The sequence below is a fragment of the Panulirus ornatus genome, chromosome 14 (genome assembly GCF_036320965.1).
Source record: "Panulirus ornatus isolate Po-2019 chromosome 14, ASM3632096v1, whole genome shotgun sequence".
Taxonomy (NCBI): domain Eukaryota; kingdom Metazoa; phylum Arthropoda; class Malacostraca; order Decapoda; family Palinuridae; genus Panulirus; species Panulirus ornatus.
This window is the reverse complement of record NC_092237.1, coordinates 16174862-16198949: the sequence shown is the minus strand read 5'-3', so window position 1 is coordinate 16198949 and position 24088 is coordinate 16174862. Positions and strand designations below refer to the sequence as shown.

Here is a 24088-nt window from a genome sequence, read left to right as displayed (position 1 = left end):
TGTTTGTGACTGACCCACCATGAATTATGTTACGTAACTGACGCTTGGCCCTGTATGAATTATGTTACATATCTGTGACTGACCCACCATGAATTATATTACATACCTGTGACTGACCCTCCATGACTTATTTTACGCACCTGTGACTGTCCCTCCTTGAATGACTTACCTGTGACTGTCCCTCCTTGAATGACTTACCTGTGACTGACCCTCCCTGAATGACTTACCTGTGACTGATGCTTCACAGTCTGCAATACGTAAATACCTTAGTAACTTTTTGAAGTTACCATTCTCAATTGTAGAAAAAAAAGATTCCTGTACATATGCATCAGTACAAAATGGGAGACTTCGGGGGTAGGGGGGAGCATTCGAGAAAAAAAAAAATTTATGTAACATCCATCACAAATAAGCTGTTTAAAAGTACGAAGCTTAAAAGATAAACAAACAGAAAATGGAGACATCACAACAGATCACACTGAAAACGGGAAGATTTTTAGAACCGTCGTAACACAGAAGGAATTTAAAATACAAGACGGATATAATGTTATGACTAGGAATTAGAAAGGTTAGGCAAGGGAGACTTGGGATGTGTTGGTGGAGAAAATGATGTGCAGTACTAACAGACTAATAATAACATTCTTAAATACATTCATTTAATGTGATCATTACCAGGAGATCTGGTTGGAATATGAGTGCTGTAAAGGTGTAACTCAACGTATGAATACATTTGCAGGAAGCTGATGCATTCATACATATGCCATTGCGTTATTGAATAACTGTATTATATTACTGGAAGGTTTAACTGCATTATACAACTGGATGATTGATAATTCATTTTAGTCCCGTAATTATAATGTAACCATTCTTTCTCTCTTTCTATATTCATCACTACTGTGTGTCTGGGATCATTGTGGTTTGAAGTACCTAACTTTACCTTTTGTGATAATGACAGTAATAATAATAATCATTGACATAATGATCACCATGACAGTGATCATTATCATCATAATTACTATATTATTATCATTTATTATTATTATTATTATTATTATTATTATTATTATTATTATTATTATTATTATTATTTTCATTATTATTATTATTATTATTATTATTATTATTATTGGAATTTATTTTTTATCATTTTGTTATAATCACTACTGTGTTAACTTTCTGAAATGACAACAGAGGAAGGGGGTGAACAAGGAATTTTCCTTGAAGAACATTTGTCTGCTTCTGACGCATCTCCGCTGGAAAGCAAGGTATATATATATATATATATATATATATATATATATATATATATATATATATATATATTATACTTAAGAGCAAAAATGGGTATGTTTGGAGGAATAGTGGTTCCATTAGTGTTATATGGTTGCGAAGCATGGCCTATAGATAGGGTTGTTCGGAGGAAGGTGGATGTGTTGGAAATGAGATGTTTGAGGACAATATGTGGTGTGAGGTGGTTTGATCGAGTAAGTAATGAAAGGGTAATAGAGATGTGTGGTAATAAAAAGAGTGTGGTTGAGAGAGTAGAAGAGGGGAATGCTATGCCATGTGAGGCGGGGTGACGACGAGAGTGGATGAAGGTAGCAAGTATGAATATGTACATGTGTATATATGTGTATGTCTCTGTATATATATATATATATATATATATATATATATATATATATATATATATATATATATATACGTTGAAATGCATATGTATGTATATGTGCGTGTATGGGTGTTTATGTATATACATATGTTATGTGGGTGGGTTGGGCCATTCCTCGTCTGTTTCCTTGCGCTACGTCGCTAACGCGGGAGACGGAGATTAAGTACAATAAATAAATAAAAAAGTATATATATATATATATATATATATATATATATATATATATATATATATATATATATAAACAGGAGCAGAACGATTGAGGATAATACTCGTCTTCATAGACCACTAAGGCTTCGAGTTCTTGCCCCTTAAATCATTAATGAAATTTACGTCGTCTAAGGCTTTTTTTTCGGACCCAAGTGAAGAATATAGTTTTTTAAGATGAGTAACCTCAACACAAGAGTAAAAGAAGTTTTATTAATCAGAAAAAAGTAGAATTTGATATAAAATCTAAATGTCCTTCTATACAGTGGCTCCCAGGCTACCGGTCGCTTGTTGACATTCTTGTCAGCTGTGGCAACCCATCCTCCCGCTGGCTTAACAGAAAACGGGAACCCAAGGGAGAAAACCTTAAGGGAATAATAGATCAGTGTCATTAGAGATCACTTAATCATTTACTGCGGGTTTCTGCCTTCGTATAAGCAAAGTGCCATATCTATCTATCTATCTATCTATCTATCTGTATGTCAACAGGAATTAAATGTTTTTCCTAAACACCACACGAGAGTAAGAACTTCCCAGAGTGCTTTTCTATTCGTGTCCAGCCAGAACCTTTTCAAAATCCATAGATGCTCCATACACCCTCTTCCCCTCCCCCCCCCCCCCCTTCAGATTTTCTTCATTCTGTAAAATGCAAAAATTCCCTGTGTGCGCCCGCACGCACTCTCTTCCCTTCCCATCGACCCTACTTTCTTATATCAACAATGAGGGACCACTATTCAGACGGGATCTCATTTTCACTATGACTGCTCTCACCTTCACGCAGTGCCACAGTTATGCAGCCCACCGTATCAGGCACCTGAACACCTGACACACACCTTCCACAGCCACTCCACACTCCACTTCATCAAGAGATGGCTCGCCACGTCATCTTATATACCTCAAACATTTCTTTTTTCAAGAGCTCTATTACCATCATTATTATTATCATTATTGTTATCATTATCATTATTATCATTGTTTTATTATTATTATCATTATTATTATCATTATTATTATTATTATTATTATTATCATTATTATTATTATCATTGTTGTCATTACTACTATCATTAATATCATTATTTTCATTATCATTAGTTCCTCCTTTGTAGTGTGTTGCTCTCCGATACACAGTACGTATTTCTCTGTTTTATGTGATTTCAAAAAAATTGTTGATATGGAAAGAAAAAAAAAAAGAGCAGATTGGTCTATAGTGACACTGACCTACTCAGTTAACATTTTCTCCCTCGGATTCCCGTTTTCTGTTATGCCCGTGGCTGGCTGTGTTAGTGTAATCGACCAGAGTGTAAATAGCCAGTAGCCTGGTAGCCTCTGCCAGTAGTGAAGGTTGGCTATATCTCTCTATAAAGAGTTTTAGATTCTTTATCCAGTTCTTCTTTGCAACGCGTTAACCCTATTTTATGAATACATTTGATATTCATTTTACTCCTTAAACTGCGCCATTGAACCACAAATACGGTAGAGTACGACCAACTACAGACCAGCAGCAGTTCCATCTTTAAAGAGTCACGGGTATGGACTCCTACAGAAACTCTTGATCAGTTTCTGCATTCATTTTCTCTCTATTCCTTTTGTCAGTTCCGACGGCCTTTGCCTGGTGGCACAGTTTGCTCGTGTGATGTCGGTATCTATAAACGACGTTTACGGGTGATGGTTTTGGTAGATACCCTAACACTTTCGAGGATTCCTTAGGGTGAGTGAGTCGTGTTCGTCCCAGACAACTCTCAATCTGCTAACTTGTCTCCACCTCCCTCTTGGCAATTCCAAACGGGGTGCTTTTAGAGTGGTAGTGCGAGAGTCTTAGAGAGAAGCGCGAGTCTGATAGTGTATCTGGTATGTAAGGTAAGAGGGAAGGAACAGGAAGTACGTTCGTTGTTGTTTGCAGATGACTTAGTAATGGTGGTGGGCTCGAAAGAGAAACTGCAGAAGCTGGTGACATGGTTTAGTGATAGTGTGTGAAAGGAGTGAATTGAAATAAGGTAACGGAGCTGGTAAGGTAGAGAGAGACGGTTCAGTTTGAGAGTAAAATTGAATAGGGAGAACCTAGGAGAACTGGGGTGCTTCAGATACCTGATAGAGGGCGAAGAGACACGACAGCGGATGGAACAATGGAAACTGAAGTGAATCATAGGATGGGTAAGGGGGCAAAGATTCTTGGTACACTGAGAAGTGTGTGGAAGGAGAGGTTAACGTTTGTGCAGTTAGAGACATTTATGTCGGCTGACATAGTGGTCCCTTCGGTGTTGTATGGGTGCGGGTCTTGGGCCTTTAGATACAAAAGAGCGGAAGAGGGTGGATGTGTTGGAAATGAAATAGATGAGGATGATATGTGGTGTGAGAAGGGTTGATCATGTACGGAATGGCAGTGTAAAAGAGAGAGATACATATAGCAGCAAGTGGAGTATGAGTGAGAAAGCTGATCAGGGTGTGTTGAAACGGTTTGGACATATGGAGAGGATGAGCGAAGGGAGAATGGTTAAGATGATGTATTTGTCTGAAGTAAAGGAATTTTGGCGAGACCGAGATGAATATGGAAGGCTTTGAGTTATCGGGGCCTGAACATGCAGGAGAGTAAGAGGCGTGCACTGGATAGACCGAATTGGAACGATGTGGAAAACGGGGCAACGTGATGTCAATGGGGTTGAACCAGGGCTTATGAAGTGGTCAGGGGAAACCATGACACGCTCTGTAGGGCTTCAGGGCGGATGGGGCATAATATATGACAGCTGATGAGCGAATGTGAGGAAATGAAGTTGTTTCTTCGTCTGTTCCTAGCGCTATCTCACTGTTGCCGGAAACGGCAAAAAAGTTTTATAAGATCATATATATATGTATATATATATATATATATATATATATATATATATATATATATATATATATATATATATATATATATCAGTACCGTCGTAAATAAACTCAACTAATGCAGGACTTGCCAAGATTCACTAGCGACCGTACACTGTTCAAGCAACACACACAAGACTTCGACAATCTGCATGGCTACTGAGTGATGGTGGACCTCTAGCGGCGAAGCTTGTGTCTTATCTCCAGGAGAGAATAAAAAAAAAGAGAGATAGAGATAGATAGATAGAGAGAGAAAGGGGCCAGGCAAAGCAGTATGCAGAACTCTAACTCGTAACCATAATAAATCATACCAAAATGAAAATGAAAAAGGAAATCAAATGAGAGAGAGGAAGGGGAGCATGATCATCCTCCGTTCTACCTTCCACAGATCTGTTGCACCTATGTATATGAGAGATTATAAATCACAAACGTTGGTCATTCTCTTGCTTGCTTGCATGCCCGTCCACGGCCCAAGGGGTTGACACTTACCGTCTTAGCGATAAGAAGATCCATCAAGCGTCGAGGGCGAGGAGCTGATGACGGCTGGATAGGGCAAGATTTAAGACACCCTTTAGAATAAGCTCTACAGGAAGGGTGGGATGGAAGAGGGAAGGTGGGGGAGGCTTCTAACCGCCTACATTTTTAGCAACCCTACTGACCACTTTGTTGTTCTCTGTGTTTTCTATTTCTTTTTTTTTTAATGGTTGTATATTGGTTTCTCTTCTACGGTAGTGTGGTTATGGGGGAGGAGGGGTGGGTTCTATTTAAGGAAGATATTATTATGTGACGTGCTGGTGGACGCGATTCAGAATCCAGACATTAGGGTTTGGAGGAGGGATGGGTTAGTTGAGGGTGTGTGTGGTGGGTGGTTGGGGAGGAGAGGGTTTAGACATTGTATGATGATAAACTTGCAAGTGTTAAACTCTCCCCCTAAGGGGAGGTTGTCGACACTAATGTCGTGAAGCATATTTATCAATCCATTCTCAAGATGTAAACATGAAACACGAACAGACAGACAGACAGAGAGACACAACAAGCAAACAAACATATAAACACAGAATGAGACACGTCAAAAGGAGACTTAATGGCCCCGGAACAATCCTACTGTTAATAACACTCAATGTTCCATTGTAGGACGGGCCTAGCCCAGCTCCGCAGATCCTTTAGGTGCATCCTGCAGAGAGTTCTAGACCCAACATGACATTAAAATCTTCAGCTCGACTATACTCGAGAAGCAATAAAAACCTCTGGCTCGTGAACACAACAAGCCTATCACTTGACTGAAGTTTAGGGATGGATCTGTGACCTCAAATAGTCGAGCTGTAATGTCTTTCAACAACAGTTATATATATATATATACACACACATACACCCTACTGTTGGACTTATGGTGGGCCTGGGTCAAGTGGGAGGACATGAGTGGCTGAGATTAAGGGGGTTTATGGAGGGGAAGGGAGGGAGGGTGGAGGATGGAAATGCCATTCCAAAAAGTACAATGATTAACAACATGATTCTCGGAAGGAATTCCCGTTAGGGAAGGTGTTCCGGTACCTTTAAGTCCTACACTGGAAACGGCTTCAGACTACTGACCATGGCGAAGGTGTGGCCGTCCTCGGCTTGCTCCTGCATGGCAGCTTCTAGGGCGGCTACGTGCTCCGCCTCCCACTGCTTCTTCTGCTCCTTCATCTTCTCGCGGTGCTTGTCGGATCGCGAGGCGTAGTTGACGAGGGCGAACTCCAGCAGCGCCCCGAAGACGAAGGTCAGACACACGCCCGTCCACACATCGATGGCCTGTAGTGGGGAAGAGTCAGATAGTGTAAGGTAACTGACCTCTGGCACCTTCTTACCCATCTGTCTTCCATCTTTCCCATTTGTTTCGGAAGAAATACGTGTTTCCAACCAAAAAAGGGAGGAACTGCGTGACTGTAGAATAAGAGAAACATGAATTACATGAAATCACAGGACGAAGCTAGGAACTCTTCGTGGCGAGGAAGCTGACATGAGCGCAACCTCTGGTTAAAAGGACCTCAAGTGGTAGTTTTAAGTCCCACGCTCTTTGTTCCTGCTGGGGCAAGTGTGTGTCGGGGAGTTGGCGGGGTGGACCCTGCATGCCGCTGGTGAGGGTACCTTGGCGAAGGAGGTGACGGACAGACCAAGACTACGCAGAGCGTCGTCAGTGGTCGAGTGTAGGGCACAGCGTGTCAGCCATCGATACGAGAGAAGACAAATACCTATAAGGCTATGAGGCAAGTCGAGAGGAAGAAAGTTTACTCTGTTTTCTCATTTCGACTTTAGTGACGCCAGCAGCAACTGCTGGGAGAGATTTGGGGCGGGGACCTGCCTTCCTCGGAGGAGGAAAGAATTGATAAATCTTTTGACGAAGAAAAACGGAAAGGAACAGTTCACTTCAATTCAAGCGGTTTTTTTTTTTTTTTATTCTAAAGAGAAAACGCGACTCGTAAAGCGGTCTGGAGGGACTGCACGCAAGCGAGAGAATTACAGGTCCATCATTATCCGATACATGGTTTATCAATTCCATTTAGTTCGAGACGATGAAGTTATGACATAGATCTCATATAGTTCCTGTTTATCCTTATTTACCGCCGAGGACATAATTCATGTTTTATCTGCAGTCTCGTTGCTGGTGGACGATAACATTTTACGTGATGACTTACAGAATCAAGATACGTCAACATTGAATGGAATAAAGGTAAACAAAATGGATACGTGTTCTTCACCACTAGAGTGATCTTTCCATTAACATTTTTGGTCCTGTGAAATGTTCCTTAGGACTGGAAGTTTGCCAGTGGAAACACGTTATGGATAAAGAGCTAATAAGTCACTGCTCAGAGATCATTACTGTATGATGCAACCATCATGCGAGGCATGATTGTGTATCATTGAGAGAGGTCACGACTCAATCATCGAATCGCTGTTTGGTTTCCGATAATAATAATCGTACATATCTGATGAGTCAGTTTTTAGACTGGTTTTCAAAACTCAATCACAAGATGATTAAGCACAAGTCAAGTAACATGGTAGAGTTGGTTTTGTACCTTGGTAACCAGATTAGTGTTTGGTTGACCTTACGTGAACACTGAGTAAGAATCGAGCTTCAAATTGGTTGGACATAACAACTTAACTGGCTTGACCATCAGTCTTCAGGCCAATTATCCCTCTGGTATACCACATTTCCAGCGCTTGCTTCAACGTTACAGTGTTCCAAAAGCATTTCTCCTCGTCATTCTTTATCCTCTCCACACTAAAGTCTTTGTGTTTCTGATCAATTTCACGATCTCAAACAGCCTTAAAAAAGAAAAGAGGTCCCAGTGTCTAGTGATGTCTGAATTCTTTCGTTTTATCCACAACAGATGGTGAATGCACCTTAACCTTTTTCTTTTTTGGTAAATATCGAATCTAGTGGGTGTTTCAAAAGTCCAGTCTCAAAAGCATAATTCGCTGTTTACCTCCAGTTCAACAAATGCCCAAGTAGCACACACAGACCCATGTGTATGGAGGACCCATTGGCATGTACGTACAAGTTCATGACGTGTAATTCGAAATGTCGTTGACCTCCAGTTAAACGGTGAGGTCTGCCATTGAGTCCAGACTTTCTAGACAACTGATATTAGAGGATCAGGTGGTGGTGAAGTGTGGCAGAGGGTGGCGAGAGGGAGGAGACAACAGCATTAGAGGTTGGAGAAGAACACTCCCTCAGGGAGAGTCTGTGATCAGTCAGCTTCTCAGGGGAATTCACCAGAGACAACGACTGAAGAAAGATGACGAGGTCAGCGACAGCTTAGTACAAGCTATCATTGGAAACAGGCAGATGTCTCATGCTCACAGGTTATCACCAGAGTCAGGCAGGTGTTCCACGTTCACTGGAGTCCATATAGTAACCTCGAGACATAAGACAGTACGTCTGATGAATCGCAAATTATGAAAACGCTGTGGACTGTTGAGAGATCATGCTGGAAAGGAGGTTGATTGGTTATTTGGGCTGTGGGACTGTTGACTGACAGGGTCATTAAGGAACTCATTGTCCGGAGATAACCAACAATCGAATATTTCGGAATTAAAATTCGAATACTTCCGAGATATGCACACTCTTATTTTATATATATATATATATATATATATATATATATATATATATATATATATATATATATATATATATATATATATATTTTTTTTCAAACTATTCGCCATTTCCCGCGTTAGCGAGGTAGCGTTAAGAACAGAGGACTGGGCCATTGAGGGAATATCCTCACCTGGCCCCCTTCTCTGTTCCTTCTTTTGGAAAAAAAAGAAATATATATATATATATATATATATATATATATATATATATATATATATATATATATATATATATATATATATAATCATGGTCGTTGTTTCCCGCTTTAACGAAGTAGCGCAAGGGAAAGACGAAGAAAGGCCACATTCGTTCAAATCTACTTTCTAAATGTTCATATGCCATGCACCGGAATCACGCACCCTATCCAGAGCAAGCCCTACATAACTATCCAGGGTTTACCCCGGCCACTTCATACGCCCTTGTTCAGTCTATTGACATACCGTCACCCCAGTATACCACATCGTTTCAATTTATTCTTTCCTGTGCATGCCTCTCACCCTCCTGCATGTTCAGACCCCGATCGCTCAAAATCTTTTGCACTTCATTTTTACATCTCCAATTTGGTCTCCTCACTCTCCTTGTTCCCTGCACTTTAAAATATATATCCTCTTTCTCAACCTATCCTCACTCATTCTTTCCATATGTCCAGTCCATTTCAGCACACCCTCTTCTGCTCTCTCAACCACACTCTTCCTATTACCACACATCTCCCTCACCCTTTTATCCTTTACTCGATCAAATCATTTTACACTACATACAATTTGTCCTCAACCATTTCATTTCCAACACCCACCCTCCTCTGCACATCCTCGTTCATGTAGCCCGTGCCTTGCATCCATATAACACTGCTGGGACTTATATACCCTCAAATATACCCTTTTTCACCCTCCCAGCTAACGACCTTTCCAAACATGGCACCCCCGTCTAGCCTGTCCCTCTAACTTGCTAATCCTAATAACCTTGCATTTATTCACATTTACGATCAAGCTTCTTCGTTTCACACACTTTTCCAAATCCAGTCACCAACTTCTGCAGTTTCTCACTCGAATCTGTCACCATATATGTGGTTTCGGTGCATTATACATGACAGCTAGAGACTGAGTGTGAACGAATGTGGCCTTTGTTGTCTTTTCCTAGCGCTACCTCGCGCACATGCGGGGGGAGGGGGTTTTCATTTCATGTGTGGCGGGGTGGTGACAGGAATGAATAAGGGCAGACAATATGTATTATGTACATGTGTATATATGTATATGTCTGTGTGTGTATGTATATATATGTATACGTTGAGATGTATAGGTATGTATATGTGCGTGTGTGGACGTGTATGTATATACATGTGTATGTGGGTGGGTTGGGCCATTCTTTCGTCTGTTTCCTTGCGCTACCTCGCTAATGCGGGAAATGGCAAATAGTATGAAATATATATATATATATATATATATATATATATATATATATATATATATATATATATATATATATATTACAGAGGTATAAGTTTGTTGAGTATTCCTGGTAAATTATATGGGAGGGTATTGATTGAGAGGGTGAAGGCATGTACAGAGCATCAGATTGGGGAAGAGCAGTGTGGTTTCAGAAGTGGTAGAGGATGTGTGGATCAGGTGTTTGCTTTGAAGAATGTATGTGAGAAATACTTAGAAAAGCAAATGGATTTGTATGTAGCATTTATGGATCTGGAGAAGGCATATGATAGAGTTGATAGAGATGCTCTGTGGAAGGTATTAAGAATATATGGTGTGGGAGGAAAGTTGTTAGAAGCAGTGAAAAGTTTTTATCGAGGATGTAAGGCATGTGTACGTGTAGGAAGAGAGGAAAGTGATTGGTTCTCAGTGAATGTAGGTTTGCGGCAGGGGTGTGTGATGTCACCATGGTTGTTTAATTTGTTTATGGATGGGGTTGTTAGGGAGGTAAATGCAAGAGTTTTGGAAAGAGGGGCAAGTATGAAGTCTGTCGGGGATGAGAGAGCTTGGGAAGTGAGTCAGTTGTTGTTCGCTGATGATACAGCGCTGGTGGCTGATTCATGTGAGAAACTGCAGAAGCTGGTGACTGAGTTTGGTAAAGTGTGTGGAAGAAGAAAGTTAAGAGTAAATGTGAAAAAGCGCAAGGTTATTAGGTATAGTAGGGTTGAGGGTCAAGTCAATTGGCAGGTGAGTTTGAATGGAGAAAAACTGGAGGAAGTGAAGTGTTTTAGATATCTGGGAGTGGATCTGGCAGCGGATGGAACCATGGAAGCGGAAGTGGATCATAGGGTGGGGGAGGGGGCGAAAATTCTGGGGGCCTTGAAGAATGTGTGGAAGTCGAGAACATTATCTCGGAAAGCAAAAATGGGTATGTTTGAAGGAATAGTAGTTCCAACAATGTTGTATGGTTGCGAGGCGTGGGCTATGGATAGAGTTGTGCGCAGGAGGATGGATGTGCTGGAAATGAGATGTTTGAGGACAATGTGTGGTGTGAGGTGGTTTGATCGAGTGAGTAACGTAAGGGTGAGAGAGATGTGTGGAAATAAAAAGAGCGTGGTTGAGAGAGCAGAAGAGGGTGTTTTGAAGTGGTTTGGGCACATGGAGAGAATGAGTGAGGAAAGATTGACCAAGAGGATATATGTGTCGGAGGTGGAGGGAACGAGGAGAAGAGGGAGACCAAATTGGAGGTGGAAAGATGGAGTGAAAAAGATTTTGTGTGATCGGGGCCTGAACATGCAAGAGGGTGAAAGGAGGGCAAGGAATAGAGTAAATTGGAGCGATGTGGTATACCGTGGTTGACGTGCTGTCAGTGGATTGAATCAAGGCATGTGAAGCGTCTGGGGTAAACCATAGAAAGCTGTGTAGGTGTGTATATTTGCGTGTGTGGACGTATGCATATACATGTGTATGGGGGTGGGTTGGGCCATTTCTTTCGTCTGTTTCCTTGCGCTACCTCGCAAACGCGGGAGACAGCGACAAAGTATAATAAATAAATAATAATATATATATATATATATATATATATATATATATATATATATATATATATATATATATATATATATACATATATATATTTCATCCCTGGGGATAGGGGAGAAAGAATACTTCCCACGTATTCCCTGCGTGTCGTAGAAGGCGACTAAAAGGGGAGGGAGCGGGTGGCTGGAAATCCTCCACTCTGGTTTTTTTTTTATAATTTTCCAAAAGAAGGAACAGAGAAGGGGGCCAGGTGAGGATATTCCCTATAAGGCCCAGTTCTCTGTTCTTAACGCTACCTCGCTAACGCGGGAAATGGATGTAACAAACGAAAGTACTCAGTGTTATTATTTTCTCTTTCCAATGATGATTGTTGCATAGATCACTATGTCCATGCCTCCAGGTTAAATCTATCAGTCTATCACACCATCTCTCTATCGATTAAACCATCTATCTATCTATCGTACGTACAAACACACATACAAACACACGTATTCCCTGCGTGTCGTAGAAGGCGACTAAAAGGGGAGGGAGCGGCTGGCTGGAAATCCTCCCCTCTGGTTTTTTTTTATAATTTTCCAAAAGAAGGAACAGAGAAGGGGGCCAGGTGAGGATATTCCCTCAAAGGCCCAGTCCTCTGTTCTTAACGCTACCTCGCTGACGCGGGAAATGGCGAATAGTATGAAAGATATATATATATATATATATATATATATATATACATATATATATATATATATATATATATATATATATATATATATATATATATATGTGTGTGTGTGGTGTGTGTGTGTGTGTGTGTGTGTGTGTGTGTGTGTGCCTCGGAAAATGAAGGATCACCTTGGATTAACTCATCTTAAGCCGTGGGTCACACGAAGTGTAATCATGAGCAGCTACACATTTCTGAGGGACGAAGGGGTCACTAGTAGCTTATGGAGATGATGGCTTATGAAGGTTATACGTCACACAGGCTCCTCAGGCGTCACCCCCAAAAAAAGGATGATAACGCACACGTCATGTACAGGAGAGGTCACACGGGAAAGAGGTCACAGAAAAGTCACAGTCAAGTTCACACAAACGAGAGGTCAAGCATGTTGAGAACACATAAGAGCTGCCTGAAGATCATCATCACCGTGGTACATGACAGGTCACAAAAGAGGTCATCCTCGGGTCACACTTCACTCACATGGGGGTCACCCTAAAATCATTAAACTTTTGGAAAGATGTGGGGTCATCTAGATGTTACCTATGTTGGGTTAATGAGGGGTCATGCAAAGGCCACAATAGATAAGAGATATGTTGATTTTCGCAAGGGGTCAAACAGATCAAGGAGAAGAGTGGGAGAAAAGGTCTTACAGGTCAGAGAAACGAGTTGGAGGTCACACAGGTCAGTAAGACGGCTGGGGATGACACAGGTCAAGGATATGAATGGGTGTCACAGGTCAGGGAAAAAGTAAGAATTCACTGGGGTCAAGGAAATAAGGTGGGGTCACACAGGTCGGGAAGATGAGTTGGGGGGTGTCACTGAGGTCAGTAAAATGGGTAAGGGCTCACTAGGTCTGGGGGGGGGGGGTGAGTGAGGAAACGCATGGGTCAAGGCAATGAGTTAAGGGTCCCAGCCAATGAGTAACGGGTCAGGGAGATGAGTGAGGGGTTATTAGAGGTTACGCGTGGATGGCGTGAGAAGTCAAAGTGTAAACACAAGATGGAGTTACCCATGGGTCGCACACGCATGGGAGGTCAGGGTTCAACGTAAGGTCACACACGCTCAAGGGAGGTCAGGGTTCAATCTAAGGTCACACATCCAAGGGAGTTCAGGGTTCGTCCTACGGTCACACACGCCGGAGAGAGGTCAGGAGTCATCCTGAGCTCACCCAGGCGAAGGGTCATTCACTGACCTTACCTAGGGTGGTCATGGAGTCCTCCATGTGCCACAGGTAGTGGTAGAAAGGAAGGCGGCGGGAGCCATCCTTGTATGTGTGTGTGTGTGTCTGTGTGTGTGTGTGTGTGTGTGTGTGTGTGTGTGTGTTTGTGTGTGTCGGAAAAGAGAAATCTACATGTGACGCACAAGAGCTCCTGCATGTTGATGTTAAGCATCATCAACTTCAGGGAAGGTCAGGACTCTACCACCACATACTTCAAGGTTATCAAGGGTAGAAATCCCACACACTTCAGGGTAGGTAAGGGCACTAACCCCACACACCTCAGGGTAGGTAAGGGCGGTAACTCCACACACCTCAGGGTAGGTAAGGGCACTAACCCCACACACCTCAGGGTAGGTAAGGGCAGAACACCCACCTCACACTTCAGAATAGGTAAGGGCAATACTCCCACTTACCTCAGGGTAGGTAAGGGCGGTAACTCCACACACTTCAGGGTAGGTAAGGGCACTAACCCCACACACCTCAGGGTAGGTAAGGGCAGAACACCCACCTCACACTTCAGAATAGGTAAGGGCAATACTCCCACATACCTCAGGGTAGGTAAGGGCGGTAACTCCACACACCTCAGGGTAGGTAAGGGCACTAACCCCACACACCTCAGGGTAGGTAAGGGCAGTAACTCCACACACTTCAGGGTAGGTAAGGGCACTAACCCCACACACTTCAGGTAGGTAAGGGCGGTAACTCCACACACTTCAGGTAGGTAAGGGCACTAACCCCACACACTTCAGGGTAGGTAAGGGCACTAACCCCACACACTTCAGGGTAGGTAAGGGCGGTAACCCCACACACTTCAGGGTAGGTAAGGGCACTAACCCCACACACTTCAGGGTAGGTAAGGGCACTAACCCCACATACCTCAGGGTAGGTAAGGGCAGAACACCCAACTCACACTTCAGAATAGGTAAGGGCAATACTCCCACATACCTCAGGTAGGTAAGGGCGGTAACTCCACACACTTCAGGTAGGTAAGGGCACTAACCCCACACACCTCAGGGTAGGTAAGGGCAGAACACCCAACTCACACTTCAGAATAGGTAAGGGCAATACTCCCACATACCTCAGGTAGGTAAGGGCACTAACCCCACACACCTCAGGGTAGGTAAGGGCGGTAACTCCACACACTTCAGGGTAGGTAAGGGCAGAACACCCACCTCACACTTCAGAATAGGTAAGGGCAATACTCCCACATACCTCAGGTAGGTAAGGGCACTAACCCCACACACCTCAGGGTAGGTAAGGGCAGAACACCCACCTCACACTTCAGAATAGGTAAGGGCAATACTCCCACTTACCTCAGGGTAGGTAAGGGCAGAACACCCAACTCACACTTCAGAATAGGTAAGGGCAATACTCCCACTTACCTCAGGGTAGGTAAGGGCACTAACCCCACACACTTCAGGGTAGGTAAGGGCAGAACACCCAACTCACACTTCAGAATAGGTAAGGGCAATACTCCCACATACCTCAGGGTAGGTAAGGGCGGTAACTCCACACACTTCAGGGTAGGTAAGGGCGGTAACTCCACACACCTCAGGGTAGGTAAGGGCACTAACCCCACACACTTCAGGGTAGGTAAGGGCACTAACCCCACACACCTCAGGGTAGGTAAGGGCGTAACTCCACACACCTCAGGGTAGGTAAGGGCGGTAACTCCACACACTTCAGGGTAGGTAAGGGCACTAACCCCACACACTTCAGGGTAGGTAAGGGCGGTAACTCCACACACTTCAGGGTAGGTAAGGGCAGAACACCCAACTCACACTTCAGAATAGGTAAGGGCAATACTCCCACTTACCTCAGGGTAGGTAAGGGCGGTAACTCCACACACTTCAGGGTAGGTAAGGGCGGTAACTCCACACACTTCAGGGTAGGTAAGGGCGGTAACTCCACACACTTCAGGGTAGGTAAGGGCAGAACACCCAACTCACACTTCAGAATAGGTAAGGGCAATACTCCCACATACCTCAGGGTAGGTAAGGGCACTAACCCCACACACCTCAGGGTAGGTAAGGGCGGTAACTCCACACACTTCAGGGTAGGTAAGGGCGGTAACTCCACACACTTCAGGGTAGGTAAGGGCGGTAACTCCACACACTTCAGGGTAGGTAAGGGCGGTAACTCCACACACTTCAGGGTAGGTAAGGGCGGTAACTCCACACACTTCAGGGTAGGTAAGGGCGGTAACTCCACACACTTCAGGTAGGTAAGGGCAGAACACCCAACTCACACTTCAGAATAGGTAAGGGCAATACTCCCACATACCTCAGGGTAGGTAAGGGCGGTAACTCCACACACTTCAGGGTAGGTAAGGGCGGTAACTCCACACACTTCAGGGTAGGTAAGGGCAGAACACCCAACTCACACTTCAGAATAGGTAAGGGCAATACTCCCACTTACCTCAGGGTAGGTAAGGGCAGAACACCCACCTCACACTTCAGAATAGGTAAGGGCAATACTCCCACTTACCTCAGGGTAGGTAAGGGCACTAACCCCACACACTTCAGGGTAGGTAAGGGCGGTAACTCCACACACCTCAGGGTAGGTAAGGGCGGTAACTCCACACACTTCAGGGTAGGTAAGGGCGGTAACTCCACACACTTCAGGGTAGGTAAGGGCGGTAACTCCACACACTTCAGGGTAGGTAAGGGCGGTAACTCCACACACTTCAGGTAGGAGGGGGGGGGGGGGGGGAGAGAGAGAGAGGAGCTGTCATGGGAATGGTTGTAGGAAGAGAAAAAGAATCGTCTCGTGCCTGAGGAAAAGAGAGGAAGCAGTGAAGCACATGTTGAAGGGAAGGAACCATAAAGTGGTGCGGGTGGGAAGGTTACAGCTTCCAAGTGGATAGAGCAAGAGGGTGAAGCCCTCAAGTGCTGGGCTGGATGGGAGAATGGTGGGGATAGTGGTCACGCCAAAGGAATGTGGTGGGAAGTGAACATCTGTCATATGACGGGCGGCAAAAACGACTTCACATGCAAAAGAAATGTAATTATCAAGTAGAGATAAACAAAATGAACAGGAGGTTAAAATGGTTTGTGTGCAAGGTGAGGATTATAGCTGTCAAACGTGTGAGTGAGGGCAGGCAACATAGTTATCATGTGAGGAAGTGCGAGATGAGAGACGGAAATGTTTGGAGAAAAGAGCTGTGACATCCGGGTTGAAGCCGTCGAATGAGATGGAGAAAGCAAAACACAGGAGTTAACCCTTGTCAAGTGAGAGGGATACGGGGGAACGAGGAGATAACACTCGTCAAGTGAGGATTGTAGGGACACCTTGGCTGTTAAACCTGTCAAGAGAGGAAGGTAAGGAGAAAGAATTGGGGTGAAAGCTATCATGTGAAGAAGATACAACAGAAGAATTCCATAGAGAAGTATGTAACACTTGGGGGGAAACCGACAAACGTATCTGACGGAGTGGGAAGGTTTGAGAAGGACGGGGACGAAGCAGTCAGGCGGGAGGGAAGGTGTCAACCATAAAGGAGAGAGAGAGAGAGAGAGGGAGAGGAACTCAGAGCTGTAGGTACAGGAGGACGAGAGCTATCAAGCAGAGACAGAACCGTCAGGTGGAGAGAAGAAAAGAGTTGTTAGTGCAAGCTGTCAGGGACGTGCAGGACAGAGCAGGATCCATAAATTGAGTGAGAAATAAAAGGAATGAAAAGCGCTCGATGGATCGTGGTAGACAAGTGGAACTGCCTTGTTACTGTACTGGTCTTGCTGTATCTAGCTTCACCTGGAAGACATTGGTCGCTTTAACTACCTCAACTTGGGTGTTCCATGTTGATGTTGCGTTGTTATTTTTTGCGCCTAAGTAGTCTGTCTGTCTCATTTCTCTCTCAATACGGTGAGCGCTACGCGCAAACTTTTCCCTGTGGAAAGTCTCGTCACAGATAGGTGATGTTGGTAATTCACTCCAAAAATGTTTTATCATTCTCCTACGACACCTCATTCTCACTTTCTTCTATAAATCCATATTTACTTATACATTATTGAAAGCCACGTTTTCATTAGTCATTTTCTCTCACTACCTACCAATCCTTACTCTGTGTCTTCTATTATTCGCCTATTCTCTCGAACTTTGAACCTCTTTGTCTAGCTCCTCTTTTGCTGTCAACAGACGATCCAGCGTTCTCGTTTGGCGCTGTGTCCCAGTCTTCCCAAGTCCTTCCTCCTCACTATCACAGCCCCCCACCACCACCATCACCCTCCAGTCTGCCTCCGTTAATGTGTTTCTCATAAAAACATCCTCTACACAATATCATCAGAGGCTGGATGACTGCGTCAGATGATGGAGGGCTGACAGCCTGGACCCACCGACACAGTGAGGGGAGTGGGGAGGGCGGCCACGTAGCCACCAGCCGGGGAGACACTACGTCTGGGTATTGGGGAAGTTAGTGACGGGGGCGCAGTTAGCCAGTAATTCGATAGCTGACACGTTCCCCTCCCTGGCCCAGGTTGCCATCTTTAATATTCTCTCCCCCCCCCCCCCCCTATACACACGTAGACTGCTGGTATTCAGTCCAAAGAGAGACATTCTTTCATCCTCTACATAACCTTTGGCAACATCTGACACGATTCTTTTCTAATCGAAATCCCAAATCGGAATGGCGCCACAGATTGAGGAGTGCTGAACGCTTCTCTGGATCCCCATTTCACCGCGATCAAAAGACGCGGAACCTCACCACATCTCTACCAACACTGCCCCAAGAACGAGCTCTTCTCCATCCACCTCTTTAACACCCGTGGCCTGAGATTCATCATCCAGCCTCCACCATAGTGTAAACCATCCGTCTCCCTCCTTACCTGATCTTCTTTTAACATCTGTCTAAGGCCGGCCTTCATCACTATATAAGGCCGCCCTTCATCACTATATAAGTCCGCCCTTCATCATCAATATCAAATGAACTATAATCCTACCCGTTTTTACCCTTATAATTCTCAATTCTATGACATTCTTCAATCTTATTCTTGTCACAGTTAAACTCTCCTGACACAGCTTTTTTTTCTGTGTTAGCTGAGACGGCACGGGCAGCTGAACGCCCTAACCAAGGCCAACTCATCATCGCTCTGTGTATACTTCCTAGCCTAAGCCAGGTACCAGTCCCATCAACCGACCCCGACAGGGAAGGAGGAACAGTTGGGTAGACTGTGTAACGACAGCCCCGACCAGGATGCGAACCAGTGCAGGCTTGATCCCAGGCGGCCCATTATGTTTTGCTTCACCACAATCACTGACATCCCGTCAACCACTTTTCGAAATCATTTCTTTTCAATTCGTTATGATCCGCTTCCTGAACTGACCTCTTCAAATTCATGTTCCTAAGTTTCCCCTAAATTGCTGCACTACTTCATATGCCTTGTTTACAACCATCACACTCTACCTCCTCCTGTTCCTCCTCCTTCTTTCCGTCTCCTCCTCTTTACTCCTTCTTCCCCCTTCCTCTCCTATAATTTTCATACCTCACTTTCTCCCATGCCTATCATCATATTCACAATGTTTCATCTTGCATCTATCATCCCCATTTCTGTGTTCTCACTTTCTCTATATTGATTGATCACTTGTCCTCGTCCTCCTCCTCTCCCCTACGTGTTATTCACCCTCTCCCTCCCTCACCAGACTTCCTCAACTCACCCATGCCTCCCTCCCTCCACCGCAACACCACCGACGAGTCACGTGAACACCTCTTGATCTTGGGGGCCTCCTATGTTACACCACACAGCTGTATCGGGCCATGTTCTCGCCATTATTGCCATGATAACTCCACCAGGACACACACCGCTGGCGGTGATTAAACACGGCTTTCCCATGCTAGGTGTCGCAAGGTGGTGGGAGGGGACCATACACTTGGTTTGGGAATGGTGGTCGCCAGTTGGGCTTGGGTCGTGTGTACTGGAGTGAAATGGAAGAGACATTCTACCACCCCAGCCCACACTGTCAGGATGGTTGTCTACGTCTGCCTCGATATGTAGTCGATCTATAGATGAGATATATCGATTTCTCCAACACATTTTTTTTTTTTTTAGCTTTACTGCGCCGTATGTCTGGTTTGGTCGTAGCTTTACTACAGTGTATATCTGGTGTAGTCATAGCTTTAATAGAGTGTATGTCTGGTGTAGTCATAGTTTTACTACAGTGTATGTCTGGTGTAGTCATAGCTTTACTACAGTGTATATCTGGTGTAGTTATAGTTTTACTAGAGTGTATGTCTGGTGTAGTTATAGCTTTGATACAGTGTATGTCTGGTGTAGTCATAGCTTTAATAGAGTGTATGTCTGGTGTAGTCATAGCTTTAATAGAGTGTATGTCTGGAGTAGTTCTAGCTTTACTACAGTGTATGTCTGGTGTAGTCATAGCTTTACTACAGTGTATGTCTGGTGTAGTCATAGCTTTAATAGAGTGTATGTCTGGTGTAGTCATAGTTTTACTAGAGTGTATGTCTGGTGTAGTCATAGCTTTACTACAGTGTATGTCTGGTGTAGTCATAGCTTTACTACAGTATATGTCTGGTGTAGTCATAGCTTTACCACAGTATATGTCTGGTGTAGTCATAGCTTTACTACAGTGTATGTCTGGTGTAGTCATAGCTTTACTACAGTGTATGTCTGGTGTAGTCATAGCTTTACTACAGTGTATGTCTGGTGTAGTCATAGCTTTACTACAGTATATGTCTGGTGTAGTCATAGCTTTACTACAGTGTATGTCTGGTGTAGTCATAGCTTTACTAAAGTGTATGTCTGGTGTAGTCATAGCTTTACTACAGTGTATGTCTGGTGTAGTCATAGCTTTACTACAGTGTATGTCTGGTGTAGTCATAGCTTTACTACAGTGTATGTCTGGTGTAGTCATAGCTTTACTACAGTGTATGTCTGGTGTAGTCATAGCTTTACTACAGTATATGTCTGGTGTAGTCATAGCTTTACTACAGTGTATGTCTGGTGTAATCATAGCTTTACTACAGTGTAAGTCTGGTGTAGTCATAGCTTTACAGTATATGTCTGGTGTAGTCATAGCTTTACCACAGTATATGTCTGGTGTAGTCATAGCTTTACTACAGTGTATGTCTGGTGTAGTCATAGCTTTACTACAGTGTATGTCTGGTGTAGTCATAGCTTTACTACAGCGTATGTCTGGTGTAGTCATAGCTTTACTGCAGTGTATGTCTGGTGTAGTCATAGCTTTACTACAGTGTATGTCTGGTGTAGTCATAGCTTTACTACAGTGTATGTCTGGTGTAGTCATAGCTTTACTACAGCGTATGTCTGGTGTAGTCATAGCTTTACTACAGTGTATGTCTGGTGTAGTCATAGCTTTACTACAGTATATGTCTGGTGTAGTCATAGCTTTACTACAGTGTATGTCTGGTGTAGTCATAGCTTTACTACAGTGTATGTCTGGTGTAGTCATAACTTTAAAGTTCGTAAGTGCCAAGCTTTAACTCATCAGCATTATGAGTTTTCTTGATCTAGCTAAACAACGTCATTTCCTCAGTAATCATCGCTGACGCAAATCTGATTAGACACGATCTTCAGTGCGTCCGTTTCTGATTCCCTTAGACACGATCTTCAGTGCGTCCATTTGTGATTCCCTGTTGCAACAAAAGCGAAGGAATTTCTTGGAGCACACAAGGATGAGGAGGATTGTGCCTTGTGGAGGAACGCGAAGGATAAGGGTGTCATTAATTACACAGAATTAGTTTTGGTAAGATATGGGAAGAATGGAAGGAAATCATCAGGTCTGAAAATTATTCATAGGAAAGTGGGAGGAAAGATGGAGATAAAATACTCATAATAGTCAGAAATTATTTGTCTTAATGACCCCAGCCTGATAACCAGATATAAACACTGAAGGCAGTTGTAATTAGCAGATTAATTAAGGAGAGAATAGTCTCTCATTCTCATACTGTAATGATGTGACCAAACTGCAAGCCATTAAAACTAGTTTTATAGAATAACGTTTAGCCTTATGAAAAATCTATCTTCTAAACACTGGATGAACTGGAACTCGTTTTTCAAGTGTGTGTGTGTGTGTGTGTGTGTGTGTGTGTGTGTGTGTGTGTGTGTGTGTGTGTGTGTCAGTGTGCTGCAACACACATAAAAGTGACTCTGATTCTTGAAGAGGAAGGGGAAACTCTTGAGATTATAACACAGACAACGAGTGAGGAGTAGCGAAGAGGAGAAGGAACGAACATCATTACAGACAACGAGTGAGGAGTAGTGAAGAGGAGTAACCTGACCTGTGTTGGTCTTGCTGTTGCAGTAGTCAGTGATGAACTTCTCGAGGGTGAAGCGAGGCAGGTGGAGGTTCTTGGTCACCTGCACCGGGTCGACGTCCTTCCACAGGAAGACCAGGTCCTCCGTCGTCCACCCGTCTGCCCAGGGAGACGAGAGACACGCGTTAACCTCACAGGAGACGAGAGACACACGTTAACCTCACAGGAAACGAGAGATCCTCGTTAACCTCACAGGAGACGAGAAACACACGTTAACCTCACAGGAAACGAGAGATCCTCGTTAACCTCACAGGAGACGAGAAACACACGTTAACCTCACAGGAAACGAGAGATCCTCGTCAACCTCACAGGAGACGAGAAACACACGTTAACCTCACAGGAAACGAGAGATCCTCGTTAACCTCACAGGAGACGAGAGACCCCACGTTAACCTCACAGGAGACGAGAGACCCTCGTTGACCTCACAGGAGACGAGAGACCCTTGATAACCTCACAGGAGACGAGAGACCCTCGTTAACCTCGCAGGAGACGAGAGACACACGTTAACCTCACAAGAGACGAGAGATCCTCGTTAACCTCACAGGAGACGAGAGATCCTCGTTAACCTCACAGGAGACGAGAGACCCTCGTTAACCTCACAGGAGACGAGAGACCCTCGTTAACCTCGCAGGAGACGAGAAACACACGTTAACCTCACAGGAGATGAGAGACTCTCGTTAACCTCGCAGGAGACGAGAGACACACGTTCACCTCATAGGAGACGAGAGACCCACGGTAACCTCACAGGAGACGAGAGATCCTCGTTAACCTCACAGGAGACGAGTGACCCCACGTTAACCTCACAGGAGACGAGAGACCCTCGTTAACCTCACAGGAGACGAGAGACACACGTTCACCTCACAGGAGACGAGAGACCCACGGTAACCTCACAGGAGACGAGAGACCCACGTTAACCTAACAGGAGACGAGAGATCCACGTTAACCTCACAGGAAACGAGAGACCCTCGTTAACCTCGCAGGAGACGAGAGACACACGTTAACCTCACAGGAGACGAGAGACACACGTTAACCTCACCGGAGACGGGAGACTCACATTAACCTCACAGGAGACGAGAGACCCACGTTAACCTCACAGGAGACGAGAGACCCCACGTTAACCTCACAGGAGACGAGAGACCCACGTTAACCTCACAAGAGACGAGAGACCCACGTTAACCTCACAGGAGGCGAGAGACCCTCGTTAACCTCGCAAGAGACGAGAGACCCATGTTAACCTTACAGCCAACAAGGTGAGGTCAGATGACATATATTCTAGGTTAGGTTTGCTCAGGAGTACAGATGTAATAACACAACTGTGGTGAGGAACAGGGAGTAGTGGATGGCATGACATACCAAAAGTTATGAGGCTTCCCAAGACAGTGGTCGAGACGAGTATCTTACTACAGCTACACCTTGCTCTGGAGCGAGGCCCCTGCTGTGTTGAGGGGAAGGTGGAACTTCCTCGGGATGAACTGGATGGTCACTGTTGAGAGTGGAGGCGCCCCCGGGTGGTGTTGTGGTTAACGTAGTTATCTTTTTTATCCACTGGCTCGTGTTCGATCCTCGGCGTGGACAGAGAGCGCGCAGCTAACCCAGCCGTTCATCCAACCAGGCCGTGTCCATGTCTAGGGACATGGCCTTCACCGACATGCATAATGAACCTAACAGGGGGTGTCCATGTTCATGGCCCTTACTGACAGGCCTAATTAGCCCCACCAGGGACTGGGTCTTTGCTGCTCAGACTACCTTTGACATATCTCAAGTCTCCATGGCAAGCTACAGACGGGTGTGATTTCCCCCATACGACAACACTTACAACTCACGGTACAGTCCAGCCCTACATCTCCAACTCTGCAACACTGTGGTAACTCATTACACTTGACCCACCCCCCTTTCACCTCTCCAAGGCCGCTTCATCACACAAAAGGAACGTTTTGGGTGGAAAGCCCCTCGGCACTGACCATCCCATCAACCTAGAGAAAAAATTCCTCGACTTGGAAGACACATGAATATCTTGGAGAGAAAGTGATG

General features: G+C 44.4%; 1 protein-coding gene across 1 annotated transcript in view; it reads right to left on the bottom strand.

Moving 5' to 3' along the window:
* The window catches only part of LOC139753513 (glutamate-gated chloride channel-like), a 45178-nt gene that overhangs the window by 12532 nt on the left and 8558 nt on the right, over positions 1-24088 (bottom strand). The window contains exons 5-7 of the mRNA XM_071670161.1: positions 22017-22156; positions 6332-6532; positions 5231-5284 (exon numbers count right to left, since the gene is read on the bottom strand). Of these exons, the coding sequence (XP_071526262.1) occupies positions 5231-5284; positions 6332-6532; positions 22017-22156 (395 nt within the window). The remainder of the gene's footprint in view (positions 1-5230; positions 5285-6331; positions 6533-22016; positions 22157-24088) is intronic.